At 36.7% G+C, this 13,451-nt stretch overlaps 1 protein-coding gene across 1 annotated transcript in view; it reads left to right on the forward strand.

Moving 5' to 3' along the window:
• The window catches only part of LOC122815534 (tetraspanin-33-like), a 429,437-nt gene that overhangs the window by 121,403 nt on the left and 294,583 nt on the right, over nt 1–13,451 (forward strand). The window contains exon 3 of the mRNA XM_044088100.1: nt 3,855–3,982. Coding sequence (XP_043944035.1) covers nt 3,855–3,982 — 128 coding nt within the window. The remainder of the gene's footprint in view (nt 1–3,854; nt 3,983–13,451) is intronic.

Consider the following 13,451-nt stretch of genomic DNA (forward strand, 5'->3'; position numbering starts at 1 on the left):
AAAGACTTTTATAAGTTTCTCAAGGTAAACCATCCCCTTATACCTATTCTCAAGGGCCTACCCAAGGTGCACAAGGATTTGGACAACCCCCCGATGAGACCCATTGTTTCTGGTCGGGGTTGGTTGACCGAACCCTTCTCTCTGTTTGTTGAATATCATTTGAGGACAGTAGTCAACAAGAATCCCTACGTCTTAAAAGATAGTAAACATTTCTTATTAGATTTATATGATTTTTTATCAGATCTAGGTAATAGAACTGAATATGTCATGGTAACACTTGATGTGAGAAGTCTATTCACAGTGATTCCCAACAATGTAGGCATAGAAAGTGTGCAGAACTATCTGAAGAAATATACTGAAATGGATATCCAGTTCGTTGAACTGCTGGCACTATTTTTGGAAATTATTTTAGAAAACAATATATTCTTCTTTAATGAAGAGATGTACATACAAAATGATGGCGTAGCTATGGGCACTTCATGTGCCAATAGCTACGCCAACATTGTCATGGCGGAATGGGAGAAAGAAAAATTATTCCCTTTAGAACTTTTCAGACAACATGCAGTTTTCTATAAGAGATTTGTAGACCTTTTTTTGATTTGGGAAGGCAGTGAACTTTCATTAATGGAGTTTGAAAAAGAGATTAATGGACTCAATGATTACCTAAAATTCACCATGAACTATTCTAAGGATTTTATTTCCTATTTGGATGTAAACATCATGAGGTTATCCAATGGTATCGTCAATACCTCTGTGCATAGGAAAGAATGTTTTAGGAACACTCTATTGCACAGAAGTAGCATGCACCCCAAGCACATCTTTGACAATGTGGTTAAGGGCCAAATTTTGAGGGCCTCTAGACTCAATCCTACAGAGGCTGGCTACAAAGATGAATTGATGGGATTAAAAGGTAGGCTATTAGACAGGGATTATAATGAAAAACAAATTGAGGAAACTGCAGTGGAGGTACTAGCTATGAGAGATACTAGAGCTAAACCCTATTTTTCGAGTTTGATAGAGAAAGTAATAGATAATAATTGTGAAGATATAGGACATAGGTCCTCCCATGTCAATGTACCTTTATTCTACACAAGTGATGTCTTTGATATTAGAGCTATAATAGAAAGACATTGGCATGTATTAGGGATAGAGGAATCCATCAGTAATTTGGTTGGGGTAAGACCTAGATTTTATTACAAGAACAGTCCGAATTTGAGAAGAATGTTATGTCACAAGGGTCATAAGGACAAACATATACACCTCACCAATACTATTCCCTGCCGTAATTGTAATCAGTGTGCTTTTATTAATACAGACACTTTTTTTAAACCACCGTTGATAGGCAAGGTTTTTAATTTTTCTACAGGTACCACTTGTAGGACGGAGAATGTCATCTATCTAGCCCGATGCTGCTCCTGTACTGCGTTCTACATTGGTAAAACTAACAGACAGCTGAGAGAAAGGATCAGGGAGCATACATATAGCATAAGAGTAGGAGATGAAAGGAACGCTTTAGTCAAACACCATAAAGCAAGAGGCCCTACACACACTTTTAGTTTTTTTGTCATACAGACTGTAGATTTTAATTCTAGGGGTGGGGACTTAGAAACCCTTACCTTAGAAATGGAGACTAGATGGATTATCAGATGCAAGGCAGATTTTCCACCTGGCCTCAACGATAAGGTTAGTCTTCATCCATTTCTTAAGAAAAGAAAACTTAGAAGGGTGATAAAATAAAATAATAATATATAGTATACCATCGCCTTTACATTTTTTACATTTACTCATTATTAATATGTTTCAGATGAGACAGTTATGCCTTTTGAATATTGATTATATTGATTATATTGCTCTTATATTCTCATTTATAAATGCTTGGTTTTAAGTTTAGCATAAGACTTGCTTACATACATTTTTTTTATATCTCTATGTATAGAACATTTGTTGTGCATTATAGCACCATCTAGTGGATAAATCGAATGTAATGAATGTTCGAGATGAATAGTTAGGATTTTTATTCTTATTTTTATACATACTATTCATTAATATGTATATAAGTATGTATAGAACATCTGTTGTGCATTACAGCACCATCTAGTAGATAAATTGAACATAATGAATGTTCGTGATGAACAGTTAGGATTTTTATTTTTACACATACTATCTAATATTAAGAGTGTGAGTTTGCGTGTATTGTTTTAATTCATTAAATTATATTAAGCTATGTTTCAGCTGATACACGCATATGTTTTTAAATCAATACATGGTTTTAATTAAGTATTTAATTGATTGATTATTCTGAGCATATAAGGACTGTGCTGATATCATTTCCTTGTACAGTCTGATGAAGCCCTCATTGGGTGAAAGCGCTTACTGAATAAAGGAAGTTCCTGATCCGTTTACTTTGAGTCGGTGGATTACTTTGGTGAATTTGGTGTGCTTTTTACTGATAGCAGCTTTATTTTGCATCTGCAAGCTTCAGCGTTCCTTTTGTGATTTTTCTGCAGTTTTTTAGTTTATTCCAAGTAACTGGTGCATAGCTTTCATGAACATATCTGATTATTAAAATCGAGGTGGAGAATGCAACAGAGTCAGGAGCATTTCATGTATTCAGTAGGAAGGTTTTCAGGAGCAAGAGTGGTGTTTTTTAGCTTGCTGGGTAGTCTTTTAATGTTTAAATTTTTGATGCAGGGACTGGAGTGAGATAGAGAAAAGGCTTACTTGTGTCGGTTGGGGTGTCATAGGAGTGGTCATTTGAGATGGATGACACAGATTGGATAAAATGTGAGTTAAATTGTGTGACAGTGGGATCAGCATGAGTTTGACACAGAGGAAATGGCTTAATAGCTTGGCAAGGGTTCACCATATTGTGTATATAGAAGACTAATACAGAATAGGATTCTTACAGTGGATTTCTTGCAGCGTGAAGTAATAAGATTGATTTATAGATCTGATGTGCTGCTTTATTTGATTATGTAGTTCTCTAAATTATTGTAAATTGGTTTGTGTTTTTTTCATGCTTTGTTTCTGAGTTTCATAAGTTGTTTTGTGGCTTTACATAGCAAAAAAGTATCAGTGAAGCATAATGACTTCAGGATAGGAGGAACCTGCAGTGTAAGTATGTCGGGGGGGGGGGGTTGTAAAAGTACAAATGTCAAGAAGTGGGAGTTGTTAAGATGAGTGGCAACAGACAGCTCAGTATAAAATTAAAGGCAGACCTGTGGAGAGAACACTTAACGTGGAAAGCCAAATAAGTAAAGGGAAAGTGTGTTGGTAGACTGTTAGAGGTGGAGGAGAGTGTAGCAAAACGGATCAGCCAAGGCTGTTTCCACTAGCTTCCTTCCTGAGGAAGTGATTGATTATGCAAGGGGACTAGTGAGAAATGGCTACTGAGGTTTCTAGTTCATAACTGATAAGCAAGTTAGTGGAAGAAACTGGGGACCTCCAGGTATGCACTAGCCACTAATTGCAACACGTTTGTTTTAGATAAACACTAATTGCTTATATATGTTTAATAAGCTTTGAAAGTTGCCAGGTTTGTTTGTTGCAACATTCAGATAGTTCATATATGCCTATATTGCAGGTCAGGACACTTTTATGTGGACAGATGTTGTGGCAGTAGTTCATTGCAGCTAATTTACTGAAGAGCAGAGTTGGGAGTTAAGAGTTACTCTAGCAGTGGCAAGGGAAAAGTGAACAATTGATGGAGTTGTAGCATTTACAGTTAATGTACCTTCTTCTCAGACTGCCAGTTACAAAAATATTGCAACCTAAAGCAGTGAATAAATCATTCAAGATCAAGAGTTGTTATTTCAAGTATTCATTTGTTTAACCTTTGTACTACATTTTTTTAGATACTGTCTGGGAAGCATTTTTTGTTGATCCAGCCATCATACTGATTGTAGTGGGAGTGATTATGTTCTTCATCACATTCTGTGGATGCACTGGTGCCCTACGAGAAAATATCGTACTTCTAAAGGCGGTAAGCTACAAATTTTATATACATCATGTCTGATCCAGAGTTTCTTTTACAGAATTTAGATTTGTTTATGCACCTGAAAATAGATTATGGCTTGATCTTTTGTAAAAGGGCATTGCTTTCAGGAAAAAAATTGTCCAACAGAAATAAGGCACAGTTTGAAAGAAGAAAGGATGAAAGAAAAAAAATGAATGAAAGAAAGGAAGGACAGAAAGAAGAAACTCTGATTCAGTGTAAGGAGGCATACTTAGTGGTTTATACATGGAATAGCCACTTTCTTTCTGTAGTTGTTTGCTAGATAGTAAATTGATTTATCTCTGCTCCCACTGAACATCCGGCTCTGCTCTCCTGACCATATTATCGACCCATTTATTCCTCTGGGGCAAGAGTTGAGTACCTAGGGAGTGCTAGTAACTGAGTTTTTTTTTTTTATTTAAGCCCTAACATCTCGTGCATGTGCATCCAAGGAGTTGCTGGGCAATGGGCTGGTGTGATGTACAGACATGATTCTGTGCATATGAAATCAGTGACCACCCCAAGACAGCATTTCTGAGTGATCCGCGGTCTTCATCAGGGAGTAGACCAGGCATACCTCCTCATCTCTTCCCACTAACAAGAGGACATCTGGTTGAGTAGCATTATTTTTCTCCTTCCCCATGCCGCTGCCAGTTCCAAAATGTGTCTGTCCTGCACTGAACTAGGATTCCCTGATCTGAAGCTTGGGCTTTGCACCTCTATTCATTGGAGCTGGCTGTAGAACAGCCTATTTGATGAAGGAACAAACTGTGAGCTATTTGCTACAAAAGGACAATCTAAGTTTTAAAGAAAAGACTACATTTGCAATGACTATAGAATCCATATTGCTTTAATGATGTAAAACGATGTAAGAAATAAGAACTTTTCAAGTGTTGCTTTATTTTATTTATCATTTATTCATTGTAATAACCATAGACAAATGACAAATTTAATTTTAATTTAATAACATTAATATTTCCAGTCATAATCTGTATGAGACAGATAAGACATATAATATAGAGACAATATATAATTTAGCAATAATTCATTACTGAGTATGGGTAATGCCTGTTAATCTATGTCTGGCATGGGTTCATCATGAGGGTTAAGCCTGAGTTATCAAACAAAAAAAGCCAGCCATAGGAAAATAAAATTTTATCCTCATACAGGAGTGTATTATTGCTATTATGCAATGCCATTATCAAAAAAAACTTTTTAAATAACTGTTAAACAGCAAATTAGGGCTAAGTTTAACGTCTGTCACTTTCTCCTTTAAAACCCAAGAGTGTGCACAGTGAGTCTTGTGGACCCCAACACCCAATACTAGTTTAAATGTCTTATGCTGCTGTTTTGTGCTTTTTATTTTCCATTATGATCACCTTTGGGGTGGGGTGGGGCAGATGTTTGTCTTTCACTCTGATCTTTCACGTGCTTCATTTTTTCTGTTTAGCACAGCAGGGAACATAGTGACTGCAGCTTTTGTTTTTAGTAGGTAGAGCTGCACAGACTTGTGTTCTTTTTGCTTTGTTTGTTCTGTCAGTCTCATACCTCTGGGTAACTATGAATTTACAACAGGCATAATAATTGCTTATTCCAATCAGTGTGTTTTTGAATAACAGTTAATTTTCACTGTATAATGGCAATTATTTAATTGTAAACTGAAAATGATGATGTCTTAAAATTCACCTGAACATTCAGTCAATACATCTCCTTTTTAGATTTTAATTAATTTCCTGATGAGGGTATTCGCATTCTAAGTGAAAGGATTTATTTTAAGTGGTATGCTGTTGTTTCTGCATCTAAGCTTTATGTGATTTGCTTTGGATCTACTACAATTACTTGTGTGCTACTTAGCTCGTGACACATTTGTTCGCTGCCATTTGTTTGAAAAGGCAATTGCTTAAACTGGGTCTAACTCAATCTCATAACTATTTAGCCATCCCAGCACCTTATCCCATAAAACTGCATAGCCCTACCAGAACTCTGACTCTAACCCTAAAACTCACTTTCCACTCTTAAACCCTAAAATCCTCATCCCACACCCCATTCCTAAGATTCTGTTCCAGCTCCCTAAAATAAAGACTTCCTGCTCGCTCTTTAACTGTAAAATTGCCTTCCTGGTCCCTAATCCTAGAACTCCCTTTCTGCTCCCTACCCTTAAATTCCCTTCCTGCTCTCTAACTCTAAGACTTCCTTCCTGCTCCCTAACCCTAAAACTCCCTTCCTGACTGGTGCCCTAAAACTCATTCCCAGCATTTGGGATTCAAACACTTGTAGTGGACCCAGTAGTGCTTTTTGTGAGTAACACTAAATTGTGACTGAATTACAGAGTAGCTGCTATGCAACTGAGGAAGTGGTGAGTTCAAATACTGTTGTAGAACTGATAAAAGCATGGACTATGGAGTTCTTGATGTTATTCAATTCTGTTCTTTTAGGTTTAGAATATCAAATCAATTATCATTTGAAAATATACTGTATATTACCATCAGCCCACTGACACTAAATATCATGAGAAAAATAACTCTATCACGTTATTCCATTTGAAGTATTCCTTCAGTATGAAACAAATGTGCTTGTTTTGCCACTCATAAAAATAAACACATAGAAAATATGTTCACAGAAACAATGATCAAATACAGAACAAACAAAGAGCATTACAAATTAATTTAGATAGGGTATGGCAAATATGTATAAACAAGCAACATTTAAAAGCAAATTTATAACTCAACATAGAATCATTCATCTGAGACAAAGGGTTTGATTCCTCTTTGCAGGAACACCGAGAGTAAAAAAGCCTAATGGTAACATATCTGATGACATTTAGGAACAGATAATATCCTGTAGTTAGCAGAATAAACAGATAAATATATATATATATATATATATATATATATATATATATATATATATATATATATATGGGTCTACTGCTCTACATTGAAAATACACTTCTTCGAAATAAAGCAGTAGACCCTACACTTCAGCGAAAGTCCACTTAAATGAAAGTGCACTTTCACTGAAGTCTAGTTCCCCGGGCTACCCAAAAAAACCCACTAAAACATCTTTTTGTAGGGGGACAAGCCCCCCTGTGCCCCCCACACACCCCTACTTAAATATACCAACTCCAAGATTGCACTACAGCGGGGAAAAGGGAATATTCCCATTCCTCGCTGTAGTGTGACTGCCGAAGTCAATGTTCAAAGTTTCACTACTTTAAACAAATGGACTCGGTGAAGTGGGGCTAGAAGTAGTGAAACTTTGAACATATTGACGGATCCCATATATATATATATATATATATATATATATATATATATATATAAATAGAGAGGGAGAGAGAGAGAGTACACAGAAACTGCATTGACATTGGCATCAACCCTTACCCTTTTCCCATTTTGTACATGAAGTCAGGGTATCACTTCAATAGGGACCATCACCTAAAATCAATTTTCTCACTGCCAGATGGCTAGCCTTGTCCTGAATAGAGTACTCTCAAAAACGTTCTCCTTTAAATCTAAGTAAATAGATGGATCTTAACTGACCTCCTAAAGCCGTAACTAGTGGATTCCACAGATGTGAGACACAGAAAGCAAAATATATGTGCTTCCAGATCTGTAAGTGCATCCTGACACTATTAGCAACCTTAAAAATGATGAATGGAGGGACAGATGATAGTACACTGATACCCCTTGCTGACAGGAGGAGAACCAGACAAGGAAAGACAGAAAAGTACATGTTCAGAACCTTAAAAGATGTTCAAGTTGTAATAGGCAGCCAGTGCCAGTAGCACCACAGTGCTGTGCTAATACAGTACCGAGCTGCAATGATCAACAATGAATTGCGTCAAGCTGTAATTCATCCAGTTCATCTCCATGCAGCCCCTGGTAAACGTCAAGCTAAGATCAGAGTATTGCATACAGCACTGGTTCAAGTCCTCTGCTGGAAGAAGGTGCTTGATCTGGTGAGATTCCTTAGATGGTAATGTGGAGATTTAACATGCAGTTCCTACCTTGTCCTCAAACATCAGTCAAGCATCAACAATCACAGCATGATGGCATGCCAAAGATACAAACCCCAGGCACTTAACCCTGTAAGCAATCATGGATTAATGGACAAAGCAGTAGATGGGTGCAGTGAGTGGTCAGAAGTTCTATCCTGCACACTAGTGTCTGTAATGTGTTTTTATTTAAATGGGGCAGTTATTATAACTTAGGGAACTTAGGGGAGGGTATACTTATTCTGAATTCATGTGTTGGAAATTTTAGCTCTTTTGTACGGGTATTGGGAGTAGGATTGTATATGTTAATTGTGTTCATTCTTTTACTTGTATGTGTTGTTTTACTTTCCATTTGTAATCTCAAGAAGGAACTGATGATGAAATTTTGTTTAGGCTACACATTTGTGGTCCTAAATGACAATAAAGTTTACTTTGAATCTTAACTTTAACTCTTTGAATCTGGAATCTAGTGTACTTACCGAAGAAGGAAAATCATTCACAGTGATGTTGGATGTCACTGAAATATCTTCATACCAGTTTAGCTCACAGTTTAGGACTGATAAAGCTAATTAATATACATTTAAAAAGAAAAGAGGTTTTACCATGCTGCAAAAAAAAAAAACAAAAAACAAAAAAACAAAGGAATTATATTGGCTTTTCCAATTATTCCCAGAACAGTTTCAATGAGGTGACATGGCATTCTACATTTTTCCTAGGTAAAGATAAGAATAGGATTGCTAGGAATTCTGTTTACTAAGGAGTCCAAATAGGTTGTGTTTGTAACAGTGAAGGAACAGGATGTGTTAATTAAACTTTGGACCAGTAAGCTTAATGTACATCTTATGTAAAGTTAGTGAAGAAAGGTAAAAGAGTATTTAGTAATACTAGATTAGAGACAATATGGATTCAACAGCTCAAGGTTCCTTTCCTCCTAGGTCACACTATGGGCACAGTAGTCAAGCAGTGGGACTAGCTGTACATAAGACATCTATCTATACATCTGCACACACACACACACACACACACACACACACACACACACACACGCACGCACGCACGCACGCACGCACGCACGCACGCACGCACGCACACACACACACACACACACACACACACACACACACACACACACACATATAAGGGGTCCGGATGGAGAGATGAAAAGTCAGCAAGCAAAGGAGAGTAGTAGTGCTGAAATCAAATTCATCCTCAAGTCTTGGTGAGTACCTTCACGAGGTGGACCTTGCTCTTTACAAAATCTCACCAAGGTGACACTGATATATAGACTGTACTTATATAGCATATATCATGGACAGAAGTAAATCAAAAATAAAAAAGATAGATGGGTGCACAAGAGCCAGGATAAAAAAGTGCCCAATCGTGGTAGGCACACTGGTGCCAAGACTGGAAAAAATGACAGTGTAGAATCCTCAAAATATGGAAACATTCCTACAATGGGGCCAGGCCAGGCTCAGGGGGAGGATGGCCCACTGTTGTACAAGGAAGTAGCAGTCCACAAAAACGACAAAAATTGATTGACCAAAGAAGACACATATAGACGACAGAGTGGACTATTGAGGATAAGAAAGAAATTATGCATTGTTACTATTACACAAAAAGCCTAGAATTTCCAGACACAAGATATACAAAATGATTAAGAGAGAAATTAGAGGAAATAAAAATACTTCCACAGGAAAAACTGAAGCTTCAAATAAAAATTTGCTTTCATTAATACAACAGATTTTCGAAAAACAGTATATAGATCAAGTAACTTTGATCTCTTTAGAAAAAGAAGCCTCTGAGGAAGTGAGAAAATATAAACAACAAAAGCTAGAGATATTTGAAAAATGTAAAAAAGAAATATGGACATGGGGAAGAAAGAGAGATTTGCTATGGTACAATACTTATGCAAAGGAGAAAGCCAAGTTAACTAATATGGAGAAGGCAGTCTCAAATATATTCGAAGAAAAATATAGCCAAAGGCATTCAGATATGGAAAATTTCACAACAAAAAGACTAAAAGCACAAAGATTCAATGATGAAAAGATTTCTAGTAAAGGAGAAGTTAAAGAAATAGAAGTTGAAGTTATGGAGTGCCTGCAAAGTAAAGGATTTAATGTAGAAGGTCTGAAACAGATTACATTGCAGCATGATGGAGTGAGTTCTGAGAATAAGGAAAAGCAAGAAGATCAGGAGACATGTGAAGAAGAAATATGGACATGGGAAAGGAAAAGAGATTTAATATGGTGTAATATTTATGCAAAGGAGAAAGCAAAACTTACAAAAAGAGCAGCACCAAAGATATTTGAAGAGAAATATAGGCAAAGGAATCCGGACATGGAAAACTACAATACAAATAATAAGGACACAAAGAGGAACTGTAGAAAAGGAGATTAGTAATGGAGACATTAAAGAAATAGAAACTGAGGTTATGGAGTACCTGCGAAGCGAAGGATTCAGTGTAGAAAATCAAATGCAGACAGCACCACAACAGGATAGAGCAATGGATATCCAAATTAAGGGGAAACCAGTGGAACAGGAAGTAACTAGTCAGGTGCTATATCAAGATATTTTTGAGACTTCCACAGGAAACCAGTATAAACATTCACTTGAACCTTGTGAGCAAGGAAAGGAACAGGAAACTGCGGAAACTGTGATGCAGTCAATGTTGAGGAGAGATAGGCCAGTGAGTTCCCATATGACAGAACAACAGATGACACAGGATGAAACTGAAGAAAATGTGCCACAAGAAGATGTTGTAGAACTTTCTATAGAATGCCCGCAGGAAATGGAAAACAAGGGATGTGCCCTCAGTATGGAAGAAAAGGAGTTAAGAGAAGAGTTGCTTGATTTAATAGATAAAGACATATATATCAAGCTCAATGAGAGAAATACACTGCAGAAGGTTAATAAAACCCCAAAAGTCAGAAGCTTGATAAAACAAATGAGCACAGTAATTAGGACTGTCCATAGAGACCCATGCGATATAACAGAAGTAAATAGAACATATTACTGTGTTGCTAAATTAATAGCTGATAAAGTTCTACCACAGGAACATAGGATAGCGAGGGAAAAGGGGGGGGGGTGAAAGCGAATACCATCATGGAAATATCGAACAGAGAAAACTATAAAGCAGCTAAGACAAGAAGTCTCATTCTTAGAAGATTATAGCAGAGGGAACAGATCAACAAAAATATTAAGAAAGATAGATGTGATAAAAACAATGTGCAGTATTAGAACAGACCAGGATCTATTATGCACTATTGGAGATAAACCAAATATTTCAAAACAGGCAGAAAGACTTAGAAGATACGAAGATCAATATAAGGGAAAAGCACAAAATAAACAATTTACTGATGACCCAAAAAAAGTTTTATAGAGAATTGGGAAATAAGGAAAAAGGAATTGATAGACCACCAAAAAAAGAGGACGTAGATACATTTTGGAGAATTATCTATGAAGATCCTGTGGAGCATAACAAAGATGCTAAATGGATAGAAGAAGTAAAAGAGAATAAGAAGTTTAAAGGTACAAGATATGAAATGGGATGAAAAACAGCCAGAGAGATTGAAATAAAGTTGAGAAAAGCCTCTAACTGGAAAACCCCAGGCCCAGATGCAGTACCTAACTTTTGGATTAAAGTACTAACTTCTTTGCATGAGGATTTTGCCATGAGTAAGAACTATTTATATGTGCACCCCAAACATACACCACACTGGTTAACAACAGAAAAAATAATGCTCTTACTTAAGAGTGAACCTGCAAGCTACCCTAAAAATTATAGACCAATAACGTGTCTTCCGACGACGTACAAAATATACATGGGAATTGACGCCGACAGAATTTATAATCATTTAGAAGAAAACTCAATTATGGCAGTAGAACAAAAGGGCAATAAAAGAAAGTCATATGGAACACAGGACCATTTGTTGTTAAACAAAGTTATAGTGGAGAATTGTAAATAGGGGAAGAACCCAAGTATGGCATGGATTGACTACAAAAAAGCTTTTGATAGTATCCCACATTCATGGATAAAGGAGTGCTTAAAAATGTATAAGATACATCCTGCACTGATCGACTACATTACAGTAACCATGAAACAGTGGCAGACCACTTTGCAATTAAGCCATGATAAAGGACAGATTATTATCCCAGGGATAAAAATTCAAAGGGGGATATTCCAGGGTGACTCTCTGTCATCCTTGCTATTCTGCCTTGCCATTAACCCATTAAGCTGTTTACTTAACAGCTTAGGCCATGGCTATAATTTGGCTTCTAGAAAACAACAAAGTCTAATGACTTCTCATCTTCTCTTTGTCGATGATTTAAAATTGTATAGCTCATCAGCTGAGGAACTGAAAGCACAGCTGCAGGTTGTCAAAACTTTTTCAGATGATATTGGAATGTTATTTGGTCTTGATAAACGTGCAAAAGCAACCTTTAAAAAAGGAAAATTGCAGCACCAGGAAAACATCAGTTTGGGACAAGAATGTGATATAAAAGAACTTGAGCAAGAGGGGGGTGTATAAATACTTGGGAATTGATGAAGGATCAGCAATAAAACATGAATAAATGCAAATAAAGCTTAGTAATGAGTACTTTAGAAGACTTAAATTAATCCTGAAAACAGCATTGACACCCAGGAACAAGATCCAAGCTATAAATCAATTTGCTCTTCCTGTCCTAACTTATAGTTTTGGATTGATTGACTGGCCCCAAAAAGTGTTGGATAGACTGGATATTAAAACAAGAAGGATGCTTCATGCTCACCAAATGATTTATAAAAGTCAGTGTATACCAAGATTATATATTCCCCGTTCTGAAGGAGGGATGGGCCGCCTTGAAATTGATTACATGTATAGATCTGCGATCGTGGGACACAACACATATCTACTGACCTCACAAGATCCAAATGTGGTGAAAGTTTTGAAACATGAGGAGAATAAATCTAAAATGACATCTCTGCTTAATTTAGCAGAAGCATATCGACGTCAAGCAGGAATGAAAATCAAACTAGAAGTGGATAAAAACCAGGCAGCAACTGAATGTGCTAAAAAACAAAAGAAAGAATATAAGGTGAAGGACCAGGTGAGAAGGCAAGAAATGTGAAAAAAAAACATAAAAATAGTTGCAAGTATAGAAAACTTCTGGAAGAGCCTCATGTTGATCAAGAATGAATGCAGGAATGATTAAGGAGAGGTGAATTTACAACAAGATATGAATGGTTAATAGTGGCAGCCTAAGATAGTGGGCTACGTACATGCTGGTTTACTAAGTCCATTGAACATGTGGGAGAAACAGACATATGTAGGTTTTGTGGAACCAAATTGGAAACAGTCACACACCTTATTGCTGTTTGCGACTCTCTAATGGCAGAGGGACTATATACTGAAAGGCATAATAATGTGGCGAAAGTGTTGCACTGGAGATTGTGCAAATATTATGGTATCAAAGTGGCTG

The sequence above is a fragment of the Protopterus annectens genome, chromosome 11.part0 (assembly GCF_019279795.1).
Source record: "Protopterus annectens isolate FY-2018-M chromosome 11.part0, PAN1.0, whole genome shotgun sequence".
Taxonomy (NCBI): domain Eukaryota; kingdom Metazoa; phylum Chordata; order Ceratodontiformes; family Protopteridae; genus Protopterus; species Protopterus annectens.